This window comes from Panthera leo, chromosome C1 (genome assembly GCF_018350215.1).
Source record: "Panthera leo isolate Ple1 chromosome C1, P.leo_Ple1_pat1.1, whole genome shotgun sequence".
In the NCBI taxonomy this organism is placed as follows: Eukaryota; Metazoa; Chordata; class Mammalia; order Carnivora; family Felidae; genus Panthera; species Panthera leo.
In genome coordinates, this window is record NC_056686.1 from 201305425 (window position 1) to 201329542 (window position 24118).

The 24118-nt window shown below is 54.7% G+C and overlaps 1 protein-coding gene across 1 annotated transcript; it reads left to right on the top strand.

Moving 5' to 3' along the window:
* The first annotated feature begins 2511 nt into the window (after positions 1-2511).
* On the top strand, positions 2512-21514 carry LOC122226632 (probable hydrolase PNKD). The gene is made up of 9 exons (XM_042950132.1): positions 2512-2696; positions 16432-16547; positions 16685-16797; positions 17394-17452; positions 18177-18269; positions 18613-18776; positions 19502-19588; positions 20525-20640; positions 20878-21514. Exons 1-9 carry the CDS (start codon positions 2536-2538, stop codon positions 21049-21051), a joined length of 1083 nt encoding a protein of 360 aa, XP_042806066.1. The 5' UTR covers positions 2512-2535; the 3' UTR covers positions 21052-21514.
* Positions 21515-24118: the final 2604 nt, after the last annotated feature.

Genomic DNA, 24118 nt, shown 5'->3' on the forward strand with positions numbered 1-24118 from the left:
GACAGAAGATTCTCATGGGAGACGAGATGAAACTAAAGCAGATTCTGGGGTACCTGGCTGGCTCAGTCAGTGGAGCATGAGACGCTTGATCTTGGGGTCATACATTCGAGCTCCACGTTGTGTGCAGAGATTACTTAAAAAATAAAATCTTTAAAGCAGACTTGGAGCAGATGTTGGAAGTCTTCCAGAGCAGTCTAGGGAAGGAGAAGAGGGCTTCCTGAGCCTACGTGAGTCCCCTAAAACACCCACTCTCACTCCTTATCCCTACCCGTCCTGGCTTCATGTATTTCATAAAATGCATCTTGGATGATTATCTGTCATCTTGTCAATGTGTGTGTGGCTGAAGATTTAGGACTCAATCATTCATGCCCTGAGCCTGCATTTCCTGTTTCAGATGACAGAGACTGTGTTTTGATTTCTCAATGTAATGCCTGGCACAGCCCTACCAGCAGAAAGGTGTGTTCATGATGGCTTTTGATGAGGTTTCGTAATTCTTCCCTTTACATGTAGAGACACAGATTTAGAGACACACAAAGTCCCTTGGCCTAGAAGGGCTTTCTGCAAAGTAGCCTGTCAGTCTTCTCTCCCCTCCGCCTCCAGCATGGCACTCATAGGTGGGAAGCTAACGGCAGGGGCTTAATTCCATTCTATCTCATATATATATATATATATATATATATATATATATATATATATATACATATATATATATACACACACACACACACATATATATGTATATATACGTATGTATATATGTATATATACATATATATGTATATGTACGTATGTATATATGTATATATACATATATATGTATATATACGTGTATATATACGTATGTATATATGTGTGTGTGTGTGTGTGTGTATATTATATATATATATATATATAATATATATACACATTTTTTTTTTTCTGACAGCCCTTGGTGTGCCAGGCATGGAGAAGGAGCTGAATTGCTGGGCAAGGGGGCAGGGAGGGAGCAGGCCATAGGCTCTGTTCCTCAAGATGCATCCACATAAGAGAAAGTCCATGTCTGGGGTTTCTGAATGAAACCAGGATTAGGCGTTGGGATTACACTCCAGTCTGGGGATAAATCAACCCATCTCTTGGCTTTTTTCAAGGGTGGGGATGAGGCCTCCGACTCATTGTCCGTATTGATCCTACACTTCCATGCTCTCCACACTGGGGCCCCAGCCTTTAGATCCAGCTGTCTAATCAGAGTCCGTGAGAAGGAGAGTACATGGGTCAGTTTATCTAGCCTCTGAGGCCAGAGCACAGGCAGCAGGGAAGAAAACAGGAGCATTGCCTCTCCTGCTACCCTCCCCAACCATCTCCCAGCAGGACAGAGAGCTTACTGGACTGTTGACAGCATTTCCTTCCCTTGTTCTGGGCCAGGGCCAGGGCTGGAGCCAGAAGGTTTGCCCAAATTTGCAGGTGTCACCACGCCTGCCCTCTACTTCCCTCCCACCGACCTCAACAACTTCTGGAACCCATCAGGAAGGCAGCAGTGCAGGGAGTGGGAGGCAGGGGGTGGGGGGAATGATGTGGAAATCCCACTGGGCTGGGGGGGCAGGATACCAGGGTCCTAGTCCTGTCTCTGCCACCCATTGTTGCATAATCCTGGTTGAGTCACACCCTCTGAGCCTCTGCGACCTTTTATCCTTCAGGGCATGGTTTGCATGTCACCTGCTTAGGGAGGCCCTCTGCCATCTAAATTGGTCCTCTCTGTCCTTCATATCATTGCCCCCTCTGCTCACTCCCTTTCTAACAGCACACTTTGTAATCACACACAAGTATGTATGTATGTATGTATGTATGTGTGTGTATATAAACATAAATAAATGCATGTGCAATTATATTTATTTGCTTATTTGGTTTGTTTCCTTGCCAGCAGATTCTAGGTTGTAGGCTCCGGGAACGTAGAGGCTGTGTGTCTTTGACCCTTGCACTCTCAGAGTCCAGCATAGTGCTTGGCACATAGGAGGCCAGAGAATGCTAATTGAATGAATGAATAAATGAATGCATGGCAGTTGGCCCAAGTGATCTTCCAGGTTCCTTCCAGCTGAAAAAGTTTGTCTAAGGTTTCCTGCCAAGAGGACCATTCCAGGGACTCTCCCAGAGTCCCCTGTTGGGGGAAGGTGGGAGGAAAGCCGGGCGGGGGAGGGGGCGGGGGGACCTTCGAGCTTCGGTCCCCTCCCAGGCCACTGGAGATCTTGGACCCGGATTAGCGCAGGTCCGAAGCCCACACCGGCCCCGCCTCCCGGTCGGCCAGAGGGGGCGGGGCCAGGCCGCCTCCAGCCCGGTGGCATTCGGGGCGTGCGCCCGGCCGACGGTGGCGAGGGGGCGGGTTCGAACGCGAGTCGCCGGGCGGGGCGGGGCCAGAATGCCCCCCACGCCCCCCAGCCCGGCAGTGCAGGGGGCGGGGCCCCATCCCAGAAGGGTTCCCTGCCAAGGGGCCAGGGCAGAGCCGTCGCCTAGCAACGCCCCGCCCCTCCCGCCCCCGATCCGCCGCGGGCGCCTGCCCCCAGCATGGCCTGGCCAGGCTGGTCCGCGCCGTGGCTGTGGGTCGCCGGCTGCGGGCTGCTGCTCCTCGTCCTGGTCCTGCTCGCGAGCCCCCGCAGCTGCCGAGCGCGGCGGACCCTCCGCGGCCTGCTCATGGCGCGCAGCAAGCGGCTGCTCTTCCGAATCGGGTTAGTGTCGGGCTCCAGCGGGATGCGGGGCTCGGGAAGGCGGGCGCGGGGGGAAAGGGGACTGAGAGGCGGGGGCCGGGGGAAGGACTTGAGGGTTCGGGTGGGGAGGGGGCTGGGGGATCCAGAGCCAGAGAAGAGCGATCGAAGAGGCGGGCTAGAGAAACCTCTGATTTAGGGGGACTGAGGAAGAGAAGGAGTTGAGGGGGGCTGGAAAAATGGGATGCGTTGGGGAAGGATTGGAGCGGCAGACTAGGATGGCCAGGGAAAGGAGGCATGAGAGGACAGCTGAAGAAAAGAGCCAGATGAGGGGCTGGCGACAAGGGAACTGGAAAAAGAGGGCAGGTGCAGAACAGAAGGAATGCCTCAGACCATCAGAGTGTCACCGGGAACGGCGGGCTCCTTCCATGTGTCCCTGTCCTTCTCCCCATCACCCAGCTCCCCACCACACAGTGTAAGCGCTTCTGTCTCAAGCTAGAGTCCCAGCTGTGTAGGGACTCTGTCTCTTTCCTTCTATTCCCCGACCCTGGCCCGTGTCCAAAACCCGACTCTACTCACTCAGATCTATCAAGGTTCACTGACCTCCAATGACTTTTTCCTGTCAGACCCCCTTTCCTGAGTCCTCACTCTTTCCTTCCCCCTACTTTTACCCTTTCTTGGGCCAGACCAGGGCGGTAACCACCTCTGATCTGCCACGGAGACACTAAGAGCCTGGGAAAAAACCACAAGAAGCCTTCCTAGGGCCCCAAAAAGGCTTCTTAGGGCCCCTAATCCGTACCCACAGCCAGCAGGGCAAGGGGGCAGGACCTCAAGCTTGAGGGCAGCTCTGATGGGGACAGGAACTGTGGGAGCCCTGGCCACTGGCCAGGTTTGGGGGAGGGTGCAAGCCCGGGAATTTCCTGAGCTTCAGAGAGGACATTGTATGATTATCCCTCCTCCCCAGACCACCCCAGGTCTTCCAAAAAGCTTCAGCCCTAGGATTCTACTCAAACTCAGTCTAAGGAGGAGAGATCTAAAGGCCTGGTGGGGGGAAAACCAGAAAAACATGGGGGGAGAGAGAATCATGGGTGCCTTTGGGGCATTCACATCTCTAATGGCCCAAACATTGGTCGTATTCTTTTTTTTTTTTTTTTCCTATTTATTTATTTATTTATTTATTTATTTATTTTTGAGTAATCTCTAAACCCAACATGGAGCTCGGGGCTCAAACTCACAGCCCCAAGATCAAGAGTCACATGCTCTAACACTGAGCCAGACAGGCACCCAACATTGGTCACATTCTTGATCATGCTCCAACCGAGTCACCATTGCTCTGCAAATAGTGTTAAAATAATGAACTTTACAAGCATTTAAATAATTTCATATCTGGGACCCACAAAACTTCTAGGAATTGTACAGCTCTATTTGGGGAAGGATTTTTAAAATTTACTTCTGGCTTTCAAAATCAGTAATGCTGAAGTCATACAAACAGCCTGAGGAAGTGAAAAATAGATGTTTCCACAAAGAACTGGAAATCAGAAGTCCTGAAATAAGAATTCCCAAGATTGCTGTCCCAGAATCCTGAGGTCTTGGATATTCGTAGAACTTAGGACCTGGGAGTTTCCAAATCCCAAAACTTGGAATTCTCGGAGAACTTCTTTGGAATTCAGTATTCCTGTTGGGCTTTCCTGTGTCTGGATTTCACCATTGCCTTGGAATCACCTCCCAAAATTTGCAGGGCAGAAGGGCGTGCCTGGAATCAGAATTCCAGACCCTGCCCCTCCATGGTCTGGGAAACAATTAGTCCAGTCCCTTGGGGGAGAGGCCGCTTGCTGCTGGGAGGGACAGGGGGTGTTAGCAGGAAATGGTCTGGGGGAAATGGGCAGGTGTTGCTGCTGTGGGGTTGCCTCCAGGAAGGATGGAGGGGGGGTGACGGGACAGGCCATGATGCGAAGGGGCAGAGTTCACGGGCACACTCCACCCTAAATGTGTGGCTGAGAGGAACACAAATAGAAGGTTCCATTGGGGGCTGGAAAGCAAGTGATGGAAATACTAAGAGGAGAGTAATTATTATCATTAATAACAGTAATCACTGGTGTTTGACAATTTTATAAAGGGGTTTCCTCAAACATAACCACAGCTGCCTTGGGATGGGGATGACTGGGTACCGCGGAGGGTAGATCCAGGCTAACCTGAGATAGACACACACATTCGAGACTCTGAAGGGCATGGGAGACAGTGAAGCACATGGCATGCGGGTTCAACAAATCTGCTTTTGAATCCTAGGTTTGTTGCTTAGTAACCATGGGGCCCTGGACAGATAACTCAGCCTCTCTATGCCTCAGTTGTTGGCGTCTGTAAAATGCGCCTGGTGATAGTACCTACTTCGTGGGGATCCTTTGAGGATCAAATGAAATTTGCATATTAAGTGCAAAAGGTCTGGCTCATAGTAAGTGCTTGGGAAATGTTAGCAATCGCTCATTCTGTAGCATGGAGAATGGATGCGAAGGTGGCACCAGCTAGGATCTTTCTGGAGCTTTCTTCCTTCTCCTGTTTTCCAAGCCTATCCTGTCCACCCACCCCTCAGGAAATCCCACATCCCTTTATTCATTGAAATCCTAACTCTTCTGGGTTGGGATTGTGGGATCACAGATATGAACAGAGTCTGGTTGCTGCTTTCCAGGAAGAGGGGAAAGGAACATGTGAAAGGGACCCAATCTGGGGCGGGAGACAGGGCATGACAAGTTCCCCAGGGAGTGGCAGGTTATGCCTACGGAGGCTGGGGTCAAGGGTGTGGGACTCTCCCATGTGTGCCACCTACTTCGTGCCTCAGTTTCCCTTTTGCCCCTTTGCCTTCTCAGTGGTAGTTGAGGGGGTGTTGCAGAATGGGGCCCTGAGCAGAGCCTCAGGGGGCAGGGGTGAATGGGGAGCAAGGCTGGGCTCATCCAGGGCTGGGAATGTCTCACAGAACTGAGAAAGTAGATGGTAGCCAGCCTTTGGGGCTAGACAGTCCTAGGTGGCAAAGCCCTTCTACCCTCCCTGACCAAACCCCCTCTTCATTCCTAGGCATAGAGGGTCTTTCTTGACTCTCCCAACCTAAGTAAGACCAACTGGCCCTGGGACAAACCTTGCTTGCTCCACTTCTGCAAGAGGAACGCCCTCCTCTGGGGCCAGTAAGGTCCACTGACTTGATTTCAAGGAGTGGCAAGAATCCTGGGCTGATGATTCTTCAGTAAATGACCCACCTGCTTGTGACCTGAACGAAGGCTGGGGTAGAGGCAGTGGGCTGGGCCAGCCCCTGCATGAGGGGAGCAGAGGGTCCTTTTCCTTTCTGCAGGCCTCTGGGACCCTGGAGAGCTACAGCTCCAGCATCCACAGTGGCCTCTTTGCTGCAGGGTAGTTTCCAAAGCATGGCCCTGAGTGAGTGTTTCCTTCCCCAAGCCACATTGCCTCCAGAATGGAGTCCGCACCCCTCACCCAGGCCTTTGGGACCCTGGTACACCCCCTCCACATCTGGCCCAGTGCCATCTTCCCCAAGCCCTGAGCTCTTTCTATACTTCTGTCTGGGCCTGTCAGACCTTCCTTCCTCCCTACATCTCTACCTGTCGAGTTTTGTTGCATCCTCAAAGCTCACCGTTAAAATGTACCCAGGGGTGCCTGGCTGGCTCCGTCAGTAGAGCATATGACTCTTGATCTTGGGGTCTTGAGTTCAAGCCCCATGTTGAGTGTAGAGTTTAGCTTAAAAAAAAATAAAAGAAAAAATATATCCAAACTCTGAAAACACTTATCCCCACTTCCACTGTTAACACCCTGGGCCAACCCACAGTCTCTTCCCAGGCCTCCTCAATTGACTCCTTCCTTTGGCATCTGTACCCCCAAAGTATTCTCAGCACAGCAAATGGGACAAAACCGTTAAGATTTACGTTAGAAATGTGCCGCTTCTCTGCTCAGATCCCTCCAGAATGGCTTAAAGGCCCTCTGAGAGCAGCCCATCCCCCACCTCACCTGGTATGCTGTTCACCTTGCTCATTCTGCCCAGTCAGCCACTTCACTCTTCCCGGAACATTCCAAGACAGGGTTACCTCTGTGCCCTGCCACTGCTGTTCTCTCTCACTAGAACCTTCTTCCCCCTGATGGCCACATGGTTTGCTGCCCCACTCCCTTCAGCTCTCTGCCCAAACTTCACCTTACTGGGGAGTCCTGCCCTGACCACCCCCTGTAAAAATAGCAGCACTCACACCCCTGTACTCTATCCCCTCTGCCCTGCTTTATTGTTCTCCATAGTACGTATCACCATATGACATCCTATATATTGACATGTCTATATGTTTATTGGTTTTCTCCCCCAACCAGAATATGAGCCACACGAGGGAAGAATCTCCTTTCACTCCTGTATCTCAGCTCCCAGAACAGTGCCTGGCACAGAGGTGGCCCTTGTTACAAGTTTTTGGAATGAATGAAAAGCTTGGCCCCGGTGCCATCTTTTCCATGAAGCCTGCCCTTGCTCCCCAGTCAAAATTCATCTCTGCCTCTGTCGTGATCCTTGGCACTGGCATCCCCCTTAGAGCTTTCATTACACACTCTTGCTTGTTCTTGCATTAGGTGTTCCCAGATCTGATTCCCCCACTGGACTCCAAGCCCAGGGAGCAGGACTGAATCAAGAGGGCCTGGCATTGGGATGAGGTCTCCCTCATCCAGCAGGGGAAAGCTGAAACAGACCAGAATCCAAATCACACAAAACCCAGGGTTCTTGGCAGGGATTATAGGCAGGGAGACATGGCCAAGAGGCCTCCAGCAATGGCTGTGCCTCTGGTCCTCCCTGAGAGCCCTCAGCAGTGACTTCTCCTCCCTCTGGGGGGGATGGATGGAGTCCTGAGAGGGCTGTGAAGGCTGCAGAAGCCCAACCCGGGACAGGCATAGAGACTGGAGATAGGCCCCGTGGTCTCCCAGGCAGGCTTGTTTTTTGTTTGTTTGTTTGTTTGTTTTAAATTTTTTTTAACGTTTATTTATTTTTGAGACAGAGACACAGCATGAATGGGGGAGGGGCAGAGAGAGAGGGAGACACAGAATCAGAAGCAAGCTCCAGGCTCTGAGCCATCAGCCCAGAGCCCGATGCGGGGCTCGAACTCGTGGGCCGCGAGATCGTGACCTGAGCTGAAGTCGGACGCTTAACCGACTGAGCCACCCAGGCGCCCCATTGTTTGTTTGTTTTTTTAAGTTTATGTATTTATTATTGAAAGAGAGAGTGCACAAGGTGGGGAAAGGCAGAGAGAGAGAGAGAGAGAGAGAGAGAGAGAGAGACAGAATCCAAAGCAGGTTCCAGGCTCTGAGCTGTCAGCACAGAGCCCGATGCGGGGCTCGAACCCGTAAACTGTGAGATCACGACCTGAGCCCGTCAAACGCTTAACTGACTGAGCCACCCAGGCACCCCAGGGCAGGCCTGTTTTGACCACGTGCAGGTACTGCCCCTCTCCTGGGCATGGAGAACTCTCCCCCCGCCCCACCCCCCCACCAGGCATGCTGGCAGCTTCAGGAAACTCACTCTCTAGGGCCATTTTAGCTGTCTCATTAACTTCAGTTTCCTCAGTTTTGAGAAAGCGTAAAACATTGAGCCTCTTTCTGTTCCTAAGGGCCTGTTCCAGCACAGCTCTGTGCCCTGGTCGCCTTCCAGGCCCCTCGGCCCTCAGACAGCGTTTCTGGGTTTGGTTTCATAAAGAGCGTCAGGTCAGACGCAAAGCCTGGGGCAAGCTGGGTCCTGGGGGATCGGAGGGCAGATGCCCAAAGGACCTCTTGACCAGAGGCCTCAGCCACCTGGGCTTGCCCATCGGGTCCCAGTGGAGTCTGGGGCCCAGGCTAGATGGGAGAGCTAACGAGAGCCCTCAGGCCTCTCTCGCCAGGGATAGGGAGACTGCCCGAGGGAGGAGGGGAAGAAGAACTCCATTGTGTGTTCTCCCTGGGTGTCTGAGGGAGGGGGGGGAAGGGGTTGTGTCTCAGTCCCCAGCTGAGGCCCCATGGGGCCTCCCAAGGGCTGGAAGTGCAGACTCAGAAGCCAGAGAAGCCACACTCTGTTCAGTGCGGCTGGGAGTGAAAGGTGTGCCAGTGAGCCCTCACTGGGGTGGCTGTTGCTGTGTCCCAGCCCTGACCCCCCTGACCCCTCAGGGCAACTGCAGGGAATCACCTGAGGCAGGCTGTCCCCCTCTCCCCTCTCCCCCTTCCCCCTCCCCCCTCCCCAATCTGCACAGCGGTTTTTCTAAGTCCCAGAGGACCAATTAAGGAACTTTCTTTTCTTTTTTTTTTAATTTTTTTTTTTTTTTACGTTTATTTATTTTTGAGACAGAGAGAGACAGAGCATGAATGGGGGAGAGCAGAGAGAGAGGGAGACACAGAATCCAAAGCAGGCTCCAGGCTCTGAGCCATCAGCCCAGAGCCCGACGGCCCGGCCCGACGTGGGGCTCGAAATCACGGACCGTGAGATCGTAACCTGAGCTGAAGTCGGACGCCCAACCGACTGAGCCACCCAGGCGCCCCAGGAACTTTCTTTTCTTTTTGGTGAGGTGACAGTGAGTAGTTCTGGGCCCCAGAACTGCTGGATGAGAATCTGGGTGGGGGTGGGGGTGGGGGTGCAGGCAGAAAAGGAAAAGGTAAGAATCTTCTTGTTTAACCAGCAACCCCAGATCACTCTGATGCAGCTGCCCAAGGCACGCATACATCCCAGCTTCCTGACAATGCCTGGGAACCCCATGGCAGAGAATTTGAATCCCACATCGGCCCTGGGGTGTCTACATCATCTTGTAAATCATGTGACATCATGTGACCTTTCGGGGCTGAGCTGCTCTTTCAAGGAGGAGGAGCACCCGGTTTCATTGAGAAGGAAACTGAGGCTTGGGGAGTGAGTTCCTGCTTCTTGCCTCTGGCAACAGAAGAAAGGAAGCTGTAGGGGCCCATTATATGGGGCAGTGACTTCCGGCTAGGTGGGAGGCTAGGAGATAGGACTGGTTCTTCCCAGTAAGTGCTTCACATTTCCTGGCCAGGGTCTGTTCTGCCTTCCCACTCTTCTGCATCTGGTGCATGATGCTACCCATGGAACCATCAACCCAGTCATACATCCAGGATTGGGAATCAGTCAAGATTTGAAAGGGGCCTTCAGGATTCTCCAGTTTAGGGTGTCTTACCCTGAGGCCTATGGGGTCTCGGACCCTCTGCATTCATCGGTAAAATGCCACACATGTAATAAGTTCGGCCCAAGTCTGAGTCTCAAAAAGGCTAAAACCAGGGATCCAAGAGGTTCCAGTGGCCAGATCCTGGGTTGTGTGTCTGGGTCACTGAAAGTGACCCCAACATGGCATTTTTTGTCAGCAGAGGCCCTCAGAGGCGTTGGGTCTGCCCCCAAATAGTTCAGGCCCACTCATGTCATTCTTCCCCCTGATTTGGGTTTGGGGGGGGGGGGATGCGGATTCTAGCGGTCAAGGGTGTGTACTCCAGGATCAGGCTGCCGGGGATGAATCTGTGCCCCACCGCTGGCCTTGGTGTGATCATGGGCGGCCCCCTCCCCACCTTTCCGGGCTTCAGTGTCCTTGTCTATGAAATGGAAGATTGGTAGCAGCTGCCTCCAGGTCACTTGGAGGCCGACTGGAGGCGATTGATGGGAGGCACTTCGCTCAGCTTGGGCTGCCCTGAGGTGACGTTGGGGAAGAATGGACCAGTGAGCTCCAGAGCTCAAACACACATAGTTAAACTGACAGACACACTGTGGGGAAAACAGATGATCTGACAATAGTTAACCTGCCTGTGCAGACCCCCATCCAGTGCTTCCTCCAGCTCCTCCATTCAGGGGCCCTGGGTCCAGACCCCAGGGTCTGGGCAGCTGGGATTTTGTGCCTTGTAACACAGCCCACCCATGTCTTTGAGTCTAGTGACCCGCTTCTCAGAGCACCTTGCTTGGCCAGGTGCGTGGGTGCAGCAGGGGTGGGGGGGGACTTGAGAGGCAGGTGGGGGAGTGGGGGAGGGGCAGAGGTGGTTGAAACTGGGGCCCCACAAGCCCCCACTGGGCTTCACAGGGTCCACAGCCAGGCCTGGGGCCCACTGAGCTGAAGGAACACCTTCCATTCCAGTCACTTTAACACCTGGATGTTTGCCCCCCCCCCCCCCCCCCCCCGCCCCAGCCTTTCCTGGGCATTCAGCCAGCATTTTCTGAGTGCCAGTTCTGTGCTCTACTAGTGCAGGGGGCCTCCCAGGGGGATCCGGAGGAGCCACGAGGAGCAGGCTGGGTCACCAGCCAAGTCTGCCTCCCCCATGCATGGCACTCACTGATTAGACACCGGATAGAAGTCGATAAGTTCCCTGCCACTGAGGGGCTCAGCTCCTGCCACCCCCAGGGGTGGGGGTGGGGTGATGGGGGGTGAAGCTGAATGTTCTAGATGGAGCAGAGGAAAGTGGCTTTCTGCTGGGGTAATCAGGGTGGGTTTGAGCAGAGTCCTGAAGGATACTTAGGATTCCAGTAAGAGGAGAAGGCCTGGAGGGTATTCGAGGCCAAGAGACCTGCAGGAGCTGAGGCAGGAAGGTAGCTTGAAAATTTAATGAGTTATTTCAGGCATTCGAAAGAAGATGGATAATATAACAACCTCCACCCCCACCGCCCAGCTTAAGGAACAAAATATTACTGACACTGTGAAGTCCCTGTGGCCACCCCCGCAGCCTACTTCCTTCCTGCCTCCGAAGGAAGCCTGCTAACCTGCACGTTGACCATACGCTCAGATGCCTTTATTCTCTGACTACATACATCTGTATCCCCAAACAGTACAGATAATGGTTTGGTGTGCTTCGGCATTTTTAATAACTATTGTCAGATTGTCTGTTTTCCCTACAGTTTGCCTGTTAGTTTAATGCTGTGTGTTTGAGCTTTGTGCACGTTGAGTGAGACCTGGTGCTCTGGATGATCGTGTGGTGACACTCTCCTGTCACCAGTGGGGAGCCAGCGAAGGCTTTTGAGCAGGAGCAGGACTCATTCAAAGGTGGCGTTTTAGGAACTTACATTTTTCCAGTGGTTTACGGTTTGGTTCAGAGGCAGAGAGCTGAGGAAAGGAGGCTTTTGTACGGGCCTCGTGAAGAGCTTCTGGGGCCTCTTCCCTGGGGCAGCCCGTCTTGGGGTTGGGGGGAGCAAAACTGAGAGGGTTCTGTTTTGGTAGCATGTGTCAGGGACAGGGTGAAATGGTGGCCTAAGCTGTGCCACTGGGAGGATGACGGGGCCTTTCCCAGAGAGAGAAGACATGGTGGGAGGGGCTGACGAGCATGGTTTCAGACCCCAGTGATCATGACACCCAGCCAGCACAGGAGGCAGATGAAGAAGAAGCCACAGCTCTGGGACTGGAGAGAGTCACGTGGGGGTCACTGTCAGGGGAAGAGCAGGCCTGAGGACAGGATCCCAGCAGTCACTAGGTCCTTGCCCCCACCCCAGGTCCTTCCCCTGCTCTGGACAGTGATCTAGACTCGGGCCCATAAAGGCCACCTTGTCCCTCTCTCCCACAGCCAAGCAGGGCACAGATCTCAGGCCTGGCGTCCATTCCCAACTTTCTCCATCTCCCCACTCCTCCACCCTGCTCCCTTAAACGGCTCCCTCCAACACTGCAGGCCGGTAAGCTCCCAGAAAGGGAAGTCAGAGCGTGTGCCTCCCCGCTTTAAGAACCACCAGCAACTGGGGTACCTGGGTGGCTCAATCGGTTAAGCGTCCAACTCTTGATTTCGGTTCAGGTCATGATCTCACAGTTTGTGGGTTCGAGCTCTGCATAGGCCTCCCTGCTGATGGTGCAGAGCCCTCCCCCCTCAGCACCCCCCCCCCCCGTTTGGGATTCTGTCTCCCTCTCTCTCTGCCCCTCTCCCCACTCGCTGTCTCTCAAAATAAATAAATAAACATTAAAAAAAAATAAAAACCACCAGCAGTTTCCTGCCCCCTTCCACTGCCTGGCCCTGCCCACCCCTCTGACCCCTCCCCTGGCACTCTCCATCCCTCTGGCCCTGCCTAGAGACTCCCGAGACCTCCTGGCAACTCCCAGAACATGCCCCACTCCTGCTTGCTTCGGGGCCTTAGTGCTGCTGCATCGCCCAGACAGTCCGCACTCCCTCTCTGATTTCCATTCCCAGCTCGTTTGTGACCCTCAGAGAAGAGACAGGCCTTCCCGGAGCACCCTGTCTCCAGTAAGACGGGCTCCCCTCTGCTGCCCTCTTCCACCACCAGCTGCAGTTAGCTCGCTTGCTTGCGATTGATTTGTTTCCTGGGTTGGTGTCAGTTGGCCACTCCCCTCCCTATGTTGGCAGGGCCCTGCCTTGCTCTCCGCTGTCTGCACCATGTCCAGCACGTGCAGGAAATAGTTGCTGAAAAGAGTAAATGAAAGAAAGCGGCCTTGTTCACGGCAGCCTCTCAGGGCACAGTCCCTCCCTTTGTGGATCTTGACCTTCGCTGGGAAATCAAGCACATATAATAAGCATCCAATAAGGAAGACAAGGGAACATTTATCAGGTCCCTCCCAAATGTGGACAACCACGTTCTAACAGCTGTGAGGGGTGCCCGGCTGAATTCGGGAAGGAAGCGACAGTTGCTGAGCCTTCCCCCCACCAGGCCCTCAACTGACTGTTAACATTTGTTATCTCGTCTTATGTCACTGAATTTTCACGCAGGCCCGCAGAACTAAATAAGTCATGGTATCACCACTTTATAGATGAGGAGCCCAATCTAAGAGACCAATAACTTGCCCAAGGACACTGGGCTGGGGGAGCCAAGCCATGACTGGAACCCAGGGCCCCCACGCTTTCCATAAGCCTTAGTAGGAAGAAATGAAATCAGGAACAGGACTCCAAGCACAGATGCGAGGTGGTGTCGGGGCACAGAGGAAAGGGTGATTTTAATCCCTGATTTATTATTTTGTAAGTTTTCACTTTGAAATAATTTCAGACTTGCAAAAATAGCTCACGGGATTCCTATACACCTCTCACCCTGCTCCCCTGAATGTGACGTCTTCCATAACCACAGACAATTAGCGGAACCAAGAAATTGACACCCATAGAAACTCTTTAACTACCCTCCAGACCTTACTGAAATCTTTCCAGTTGTCTCACTGACATTCTTTTTCTATTTACGTTGTCCCAACCAATCCTCTCTCAGAGGCACAGAAAATCAGCAGCCCCTGCCAGCTGGCTCCCTTCCTCCCTCTGGGGACTTTTACACTTCTGGTCTGTCCAGTTCTGGGTGAGCCTTCCCCACATTCTGACACAGCATGCTCCCTCACTTCTTGGAAACGTTACCCTCCAGAGAGGCCTTCCCTTGATGTCATCATTCTCTGTTCTGTTGCCCGGTTTTATTTTGTCACTTTGACTTGACATGTCTTTATTCTCCTGTCTGTCCCACTAGAATATAAGCTGCTAGAGGGCGGTGACTCTGCCTTACTCACTGTGCGCCCAAAGCAGGCTAAGAGCAAAGGCCTCACTAAACATGGTTTAAATGCATAAAAGTGTGAAGCGGCTGGAGCTGATTTGAAAGCACAACAGAGGGGGGCCTATGAAAACTGCACATCCAAACACAGAAAGCATGGCCAGACCCTCCCGTGGTGTATCCAAATCCCAACCTGCACACGTGTGTGGGTACCCAGAGCAGGGATCGCAATGATCAAACTCTGGCAAAATCGAGGAAACCTGCTTGGTTTTTGAAGCACGTGTATGCAAATCAGCCAGCTCTTCCCAAAGGGGGGCCTGAAGAGCGGCTGCCCCTGCCCCCACCACCCCAACAGAAACACAGCAAATCTCTGTAGAGATTTAGGGTGCATTATCGACCCCCCACCCTGTACCTCGAACTCTCTGTCCCAGGCTTAATCAGCCAGAATCTCTGCCCCTCTTCTGACTTGCTGTACAACCCTAAACATTGGCACAGAGGCTTTTGGAAGCCCCCACCCGCCCTCCCAGCACCTGACCACCCCAGCCTACTTCCATTTTCCCTTCAGAGAGGCCAGCATGTGGGACAGCTCCAGGTGGCTCGATCTGAGCCAGCTGGGCTGCTCACATTATTTGCAGGGCCTGATGTAAAATGGAATTTGGAGCCTTTTGTTCAAAGAGCAGGAAAAAGGTGCCATGAAAGGTACTAAAATATAATAAGCTTTTCCTTTCTTCTACAATTTCTCTTTTGACCTGTCCTCATATTTTTAGTTTGCTACTTAATGTCATTCTAAGTAAAGAAAAATTAAAAATCTGAGTCATTAACATGAATTTTGCCTTCTGCCTTAGTCTTAAATGACATTTAAGTCACATATGAAATCATTGAAACTACGTAATTCACATTTCTTAGCATGTACGCAGATAATGTGTTTTGTTCTTACCTGAGCAGTGGAAAATGCCGCACAAAACGAAGTTACCTGTTTCTATCCCTTTTGACACACACACATTCTGCCAGCTCTGTCGGCCTTCAGCTCACTCAGGAGCGAGGGAGGACAGAAAAGATGGGACAGATAGGTTACCCTCTTTCCTTTTCCCTCTGTAGCATCTTTTACAGCGTAAGTGATCGGATCATACAGGGTAATAACACGAGTGAGAAAGGATGGACAGGGTTTCTTGGTCATTGGTGTTTCTTAGAATGCCACTAACTTCCTTCTGCATTTAAAGCCAATTCTGGTTTGGGCCAAGGTGTGGCCTCTCGGGCAGCCGGTGTGCCCCTTAGTCATAGGTGTGTACTCACCTTGTAACCACTTGGAGTCCGAATGCCCACCATGACGGATGCACCAGAAGCCCCGGCTGTGGGCACCGCGCACGCGGTATGGGTGCGGGGCAGTCGGGACAGAGCGCACACGTGCTCTGTCATCTCCTCCACCCACCGCCTGTTCCCTTGTCAGGCTTCACTTGCAGGACACAAGTTCTAAGAAAAAATCATGAAGAGCTTCAAGATGGTGACCACGGAGCGCTAAGCCGAGCACAGGGGCCTTACGTGACCGCACAGGTCACACGCCCGTGAAGCTTGCCCTGCCTGCCCGTGTCCTGTGTTTGGAGGCCTCTGTCACTCACAAGTCCCCTCTGTTGTTTGTGCTGACTTGTCGCCTTTTCCTTTCTCTGTGCAGCGCGTGGGATGGCCTGAAATCGTGGCGGGAGGGAGGAGTGAGTGTGGTCAGACCGTCCAGCCTACCTCTCCCTGCTTCCTCCACCAGACAGCCAGACAGAACTTTCTATAGTTCCGCAAAGGAGAGCGCGCTGCTGTCTGCCGCCTCTGGGCCTGGCCTGTTGTTTCCTCTACCCCAGTGGCTCTCAAAGTTTGGTCCCTGGACCAGCAGCAACAAGCATCACCTGGAGCTCGTTAGAAATGCAAATTCCCAGGCCCCGCCCCAGACCTGCTGAAGCTGGGGATGGGGCAAAGAATCTGTTTTAACTCCCAGGCGTGATTGTGATGCATCACTGCTCTCCGGAAACACTTTTTACACCTCATTTCAGCTTCCTAACGCGTCCACCCTTCTCGTGGAATAACCCCCTCCCCTCTGAGTCCCCTCTGAGTCCCCTCTGTGAATCCCTCAGCTCACATCCGCCCTGATGGGCCTGGGGCTCGGGGTGTGTCCATCACGGCAGTGTACTGAGCAGGGCAAACAGTAGGCACAAGATAATGGTAGCGGTGCGCTGACTGGGGGGGGGGGGGGGGGGCCTGGCCAAGGGAGTGGACACGTGGGACCTGGGCATCTCTGAGGGACCCACGCCCACGTGCAGGGGCGGGGCTGAGCACAGACATCCCGCCCCGCAGGTACAGCCTGTACACCCGCACCTGGCTCGGGTACCTCTTCTACCGCCAGCAGCTGCGCAGGGCTCGGAATCGCTACCCCAAAGGCCACTCTAGAACCCAGCCCCGTCTCTTCAACGGTGAGCTCTGGCTGCCCCGGGGCCACCATCGCCCCAGGCTGTGCCCACCCACCCTCCCTGCCTATGCCCCATCACACACCCCTGGCTGCTGGGCTCCCTACGCGTCACCCTGTCCACAGCCCATCTCTGTCCCCCAGGAGTGAAGGTGCTTCCCATCCCCGTCCTCTCAGACAACTACAGCTACCTCATCATCGACACCCAGGCCCGGCTGGCTGTGGTTGTGGACCCCTCTGACCCTCAGGCTGTACAGGTGAGGGGAGGGGCGGGGGGGGGGGGCAGGGGTACCTGGTGTCACCAGAGAGGGGCTGACCCTGATCCCTCTGCCAGTGGAATGTGTCCCCTTGCACATGCCCTCACACATAGACCCCCACAACCACAGCGGGGTTAAGGGCCAGTGTCCAGGGCATGGCTGGGATGGGGGGAGGACAGCCGTGGGGGATCTGAGCCACAGGGAGAGGGATGCTGACTCAGGACCATGGTCTGAGGTTTCTTCTGTCTCTCACTCTCTGTGGCGCCTTTCTGACCGTCTTTCTTCTCTCCTCATCTGTGTCTGTCAGTCTCTGGATCTCTCCATCTTTCCTTCCCATTTCCGATTTCGCTGTATGTGGCTGTATCTGTGTGTTTACGCACCTCGGGTCTCCACCTCCCCACCCTTCCCCCATTGCCCTTGCTCAGTCTCAGCTTCCCCCCTCCCCCCTAGCTCCATCCTCTAGCTCTCTCATCCTCTAGCTCCATCACCTCCCTGTCCCTCATCCTCCCTGCTGCCCCCTCTGCAGCCAGCACCTGCACCCCTGTCCCTCTCTGCACACCACTCCTCAGTCTCAGTACCTCCTCTCTCTCCCCCAGGCTTCCATTGAAAAGGAGGGCGTTGATTTGGTTGCCATCCTCTGCACTCACAAGCACTGGTAAGGGACTGGGGTGGCATCTGGGTATGGATGACCTTCCCTGGCCGACCCTGGCCCCGGCGGGCTTGTTGGGACTGGACCTAGGGAGGACAGGCTGGGCTGGGGGGCCGGGAGTCAGGATGAGCGGGCACCCACCTTCTTCCTAAAGCCACCAGGGCATCAGCAGAGAAGGAGGGAAGGGGCGGGTCTCCCACCCTGCACTTATCAGACTCCTAAAGCCCTAGAGGAGGGCAGGGCAGGCATTTATCTCTCATTCCGTGGGCACGTAGTAGATGCCTGCTGTGCTTGGGACGTGGGCAGACCTCGTGAGTTCTTTCCTCAAGGAGATTATAGTCCAGTGGGGGAGACAGCCCCGCATGACAGTGTACAACGATGACAAACATTTAAGCGGCACTTGGCACAAGGTGCAGGAGGTGGGGGGCACTTGGTGAAGTGTGACCAGGTCCACTTGGAGAGACTAGAGGCTGATGACCCTGGAGCTGAGAGAGGCCAGAAAGATCGGTTGGCATTGGCTGGGTGACAGAAGGGAGGGGTGGCAAGTCGCGGGGATGACCTTCTGAGCAGGGGAACAGCTTGAGCAAAGGCCTAGAGGTGTGGACAGCTTGGCTCACTTCAGAAGCCCGGGGCTCAGTGCCCAAAGGCCTGGAGATCTGGGAAAGAGGAAGGCAAGGAGGCCTAGTACCATTGCCCCTCAGGGTCCCTGCCTGTCTCTGCCATCCCACAGGGACCACAGTGGAGGGAACCGTGACCTCAGCCGGCGGCACCAGGACTGTCGGGTGTATGGGAGCCCTCAGGACGGCATCCCCTACCTCACCCAGTAAGTCCCTGACCCCAGGGTGGATGGTCCTTCCGTGGGCCCTTTCCCGCACCCCACCCTTCAGTCGAGGATCGCAGGATTGCCAGCAGTTGGGTCTTTGCTGATGCCCTTCCTGACCCTTAGAGGGCAGATCAGAGCCCATCTGAAGACTGGCACTACCCACCCCCCAACTCATCCAGCCATGGTCCCCAAAAGAGGAAGAGGCGAGGGTTTGGATCTGAAGCCCTGGGCATCGTGGGTGCCTTCCCTCTTTGGTGTGGAAGCTCCTTGGGCTTAGGGTGGGACAAGGAGCAGCACATCCCAAGCTCTAGTACTTTCTCTCCGCTATTGCCTTGCTTCTCAGTCCCCTGTGTCATCAAGATGTAGTTAGCGTGGGACGGCTCCAGATCCGGGCCCTGGCCACCCCTGGCCACACGCAAGGCCATCTGGTCTACCTGCTGGATGGGGAGCCCTACAAGGGTCCCTCCTGCCTCTTCTCAGGGGACCTGCTCTTCCTCTCTGGCTGTGGTGAGTTCCCCCAAAAGGGAAGCAGGAGGAGGGGCCAGAAAGGAGGGGGAGAGGTCAGGACAGGGACCCAAGGACAGCCACAGTCCCATGCAGTGCATTAAAACTTTGGTTTTAGCACAGATATTGCCTTGACAGTTACTCCCATCTGTATTAGCCCCCCCCCCCTTTTTTTTAATACCTTCACAACTTCCCACAGGGGATGGACAGAATGAGACAACACCGGTAACTGAGTACAGACCTCACAGGGTATTTGTTTCCACCGTGAAGCCTAGTTCTCTGATACAGTCACTGGAGAGACTGGTTACAAAAAGTGGAGAACCTCCAAATGAGAGGGTAAACCATGGGTGGGGGAGGACCACAGTCCCAGGCTGCACGGAGTCTCAAAGGGCAGCACTGGCAAAGAAAAAAGTGCTCCGTGGAAAAGAGCAACCCCACACCAGCTGTGCTTGGGGCCCTTAGAACTCAGCCTGAAGGTTCTGTACCCCCTCCCCACCCACATGTCAGTATATGCAACAGAGGCTTCAAACAGGTCTGGTTGGGGAGTGAATATGTGGGCTCAGCATCCAGTGGGAAGGACGGCACGGAAGCCTGGGGGAGTGGGTATGGCAGGGGCGAGGCTAGGGCTGCTGGCCAGTCCCAGCTCTGCAAGCTGGTCCCCACCCCTCTTACTTACGCCAAGCTGTGTTCTCCTTGTATCTTGTAACATACCCGCCGACCCTCACCAGGACGGACCTTTGAGGGCACTGCAGAGACCATGCTGAGCTCCCTGGACACGGTGCTGGGTCTGGGGGATGACACTCTGCTGTGGCCCGGTGAGGTGCCCCTCCACCCCTCCCTCACTCCCCCTAGAGTCCCAGCCCACCCAGCTTCGGGCCCGGAGGTGACGCAACTCCACCTCTGATGGCTCCGGGGAGCCAATTCTAGCAGTCAGGGCAGAGCGCCCTTCATTTTGGAGCACTGGCTCTGAATGCCTCTGCTTCTCACACTAACTGCCCCTGACAGCCAGCCCTCTGCCTCCTGGGAGCCCTGTAGGCCCTGGTGCATCTCAGAGACATGGCTGATATTTTATAGCTAGAGCCTAGAACAGAAAATAGCCTTTGCTTATCAGAGAAGTCAGTGAATCTACTCTGCACGCATCCAGATCTATACTCCCCATGCATGTACGTTGAGTGTCCGTTTGTCCATCCATACAGACACCGCGTGTCCCTACACACACACACACACACACGCACACGCACACACATTGGATATCCATAGTTTCTAAAACGCATCACTAATATGTCAATTAATCCTCAAACCATATATTTATCCATCCATTCATTTGACAAGTGCTTTATTGAACACCTAACATGTGCCAGGCTCTGTTCTAGGCACCAGGGACACATCTGTGTTCTAGTAGCATTATAGTTTGTTTTCTCCACTTGCCAAATGAGAAAATTGTGGCTCAGAGAGGTGCCACGATTTGGCTGAGGTTGCACAGCTGGGCAGGGGCAGAGTCAGGGCTAGGATGCAGGTCCCCCGGCTCCAGGTCTGGTGGTTTTCCCCCCTGAACTGCTTCTGCCCCTTCACTCATGGCTGACCTGTGCCCACATTCAGAGAAGCAGCTCCGTGTGGCTGGGGCTTTCCTGGAAGGGCCACGCCTCCCCCTGGTTGTCAGGTACCCAGAGGCCAGTGGGTAGGGAGGACATTCTCTGACCCCACCACCAATCTCTGTGTGTCCTGCTCTCTGCCCCCGTGGTGGTCCTCAGGTCACGAGTACGCGGAGGAGAACCTGGGCTTTGCGGGTGTGGTCGAGCCCGAGAACCTGGCCCGGGAGAGGAAGATGCAGTGGGTGCAGAGGCAGCGGATGGAGCGCAAGAGCACGGTGGGGGCTTGGGTCCAGGAGGGGCCCGAAGGCACTCCCCAGCAGGAGCCCCTCTCTGCTGAGCTGGGGCCTGCAGGCCCCTCCCCAGAGCTCTGACGGGGGAGGGGGGGGCTCCGTTCACAGGCCTTCAAGCGAGGCCTCCTGGACCCTGAGACAGGGTAGGGGGTGGGGAGGCTTCCCTGACTGGGTCTATTTTCCAGATTCTCTCCGCTCAACCTGGTGCCTCTCGTCCCACAGTGCCCGTCCACCCTGGGAGAAGAGCGCTCCTACAACCCATTCCTGAGGACCCACTGCCTGGTGCTGCAGGAGGCCCTGGGGCCAGGCCCGGGCCCCACTGGGGACGACAGCTACTCCCGGGCCGAGCTCCTGGAGAAGCTCCGCCGGCTGAAGGACCTGCACAAGAGCAAGTGACAGCCCCCACCCCATCCCAGCCCTCCCCCCCGCGGCGGGGAGGCCACCCGTCGCCCGCACCACACCATCCCTCTCATCGCTACCACCCGCCACCTCCACCGGCGCCCACGGCGGGCATCAGTCCCAGCACTGTCAGGGGAGGAGGGTCGAGGTGATGAGGACGTGAGACCGAGGAGGAGGAGGCTGGTGGAAGGCTTGGAGACCCCACCGGGTGAGGCTGAGTTATCCGGGGCGAGAGGAAAGGCGGAGCCTTGGGACATCTCCAGAGCCAGCTGCGAGGGTGCCTCCTCTCCTGCCCTGTTCCTGCCCGGGCAGTGAGGGGTCATCTTCCCCCTTCTCCCATCCAGGGTTGGGAAAGATGGTCCCCCAAAGTGGCCTGAGGTGTGGTGCCTTGGAAAAGCGGTCACTCAGAGGGGGAGCTGGGCTCTGGTGTCCTGAGACACTGGCCCTCCTCCCCAAGCCTCCCCCCCCCCCCCCCCCCCCCCCCCCCCCACTCCACAAAAGCATTTTTCAAACAGCCATTTCTGGGAAAGATGAAAGGGCTGGAAGTCTGGCTGTCTGGACAATCTCGGCCTCAGTGACTCCCCTACAGCCTGGAAAAGGGAGGGTCCTGGTTGCCACGGAAACTGGAAACTGCGACCTCAGGCTGAGGAGACACAGGAAGCTGGGATTGCAGCCCCACAGTCTCCTCGTGCAGCAGGCCTCCGCCCCTGCCTGGGGCCCAAAGGACTCCCCTTTCCAGGGGAGAGAAAGCCATCTTCCGCCCCGGCCGCCACGGCAGTTTTCTCCTGACGGTCCTTGTTCTTAGGAACTTCTGCCTTGCTCTAACTCCTTCTTTATCCTCTCAGTCCCGCTCTGCTTTTAGTTATAAAGACATTATTCATCTGGCCCTCTGCAGTTTGCCAAGAACACCCCCATGTCATTTCTCATTTGATCCTTGGTCCCACCCTGGCTGGGGGTGGGGGGTCTGCGCAGCAGAGCGCAGAAGTCAGAAGTCCGGGAGCAGACTGCTGTCAGAGTGGCGGCTTCCAGGACCCCAGGCCTGGGCCTTTCCCCCAGCTCAGCCTCTCCTCTGGTCTCTAGTCCAAGTCCTCCTGGAGCCAAAGAGAGGAACCATAAGGTCCTCGAGCGGGCATGCCTCGGGTCAGCCAGGAGCCTTGGCTTCCTGTGTGCAAGCCTTCCCTCGGGCTGGGCTCCGCTCACCTCTGCTGAGACTCGGAGACGACCCCTCCCTTCAGCTTCCCCCCATCGTCCCGCCTCTGCCTCCCTCCCCAGCCACAGCCTCTGGTACCAACTCTAGCAATACCACCAGAATAGAGTTCCCTGTCCCCCAAGACATGCAGTTTCCTGCCTCTGTGCCTTCGCTCATGCTCTTTCTTCAGACTGGAATGCCTTTCCCCTGCCCCTCCGGCCTTGTCTGCCTGGCAAACACCCATTCATCTCTCACAATCCCCCCTCAAAGGCCCCCTCCTCCGGGAAGACATCCCCCATGCCCCTCGCCCTCCAGGCTACCTCGCTCTTTGTAAATGCTTCTCTTGTGGCAGTTATCACACTGTATTTTACTTGTTTACATGTTTGTCTCCCCTTCTAGACTGTGAACCTTTCAGGGCATGGACTGTATCTTAATGCATCTCTGTATTTCTGCGCCTAGCACGGTGCCTAGCACACAGTAGGCGCTCAATAAATCTTGAATGAATGAATAATTTAACCGGGGCTTGGTCACTCAGTGAGATCGTCTTTAGGGCTGGTCCCACTTTCCCGTCTCCGTCACAGGTCTGCTAACTTGGAGTTACTGCTCTCCAAGAGCCTTGGCCGGAAACAGTGCTATAAATACATGCTCCCGTGGCTCGTGTGCACTTGTTCGGGATTACAGTGTGCTTCCCTTAGCGTTTTCCAGAGCTTGAGAGGCACAGGTGCACCACTGGCAGCGAGGGAGAGGAATAGCACTGAGGGGCAAGGCCTTGGTGCCGGCCCCTCTTGACGCGTTCTAGCAGAGTCAGACTCCAGGTCAGCACCGTCCGTCAACCATCTTGAGTTAAACGTTAACACCATGGTTGTGTTTTCATCGTATTTACCTTTGAGGCCAATGTTTTTGGCAAGTGATAGCAGTTTTCTTTTCTTTTCTTTTTTTAATTTCTTTTATTTTTTTTCCACAAAGTGACCACAGTTTTCAACTCACGAAAGAGGAACAAAGTCCAGGTGGCATTGTGGGCATGGCAGAACTCTGCGAGGTGGCCCTGACATGCCTGACGACTGGGAAGTACCAGCTTAGTTCCACATTTCCTCGGGGCCGGACCAAGGCATGGTTTTCCCACACCTGGCCACAATTCGGCCTCCCCTCTTAGGCGCCCCTCACCCCAAGCTAGGGACTTTGGCACTGGCCTCCCTATCCTGGACCAGGACTGCGCTTAGGGTGGGCGGGGAGGAAGGGGCCATGGTCCTCACCTTCCTGAAGAAGGGAAGTTCTCTGTGTTCTGTGGTTGTCTCTGGATCACTCCTGTCTTGAACGGGCAAGCCCCCAGGGCCAGGTCTCTTTGGGGAAGCCCAGCTTCAGGGGCACTTGGCGACAGTTCTCTGGGGCTGGCAAAACATTTCTGTAGAGCCTTGGGTGACCCTCCCACTGGGGCATCACCCCGAATGACAGATGGCACGTGCTTTTCAAGGTGCTGGAACTGACCGGCAACAACCATGCTGCCTGCCCTTTGCTTGCAAGAGAGCGGGTGCCACCAGCCTTAGGGACTCCGGCTCCATTCCCAGTTCTGTCATTCAACATCCAAGTGACCTTGGGCAAATTTCCCTTCCATGACCTCGGTTTCTCCACTTTCCATAGAGATGACAACCTTGAAGGAGTCAGAACCCTTTCAGGTGCGAGGGACATACTCAACACTTAGAAGCTTAAAACTAAGAGGAAAATTTATCAGCTGGTGAAATTAAGAAGTGTGGGATTATGTCACGGTGACTTCAGGCACGGCTGGATCCACAGAGTCAAAGGGCAGTTTTATCATTCAGCTCAGTTTTCTTCTGTATTGGTACCCTTCTCTGCCAGGCTTTCTCCCTGCAGTGGAAA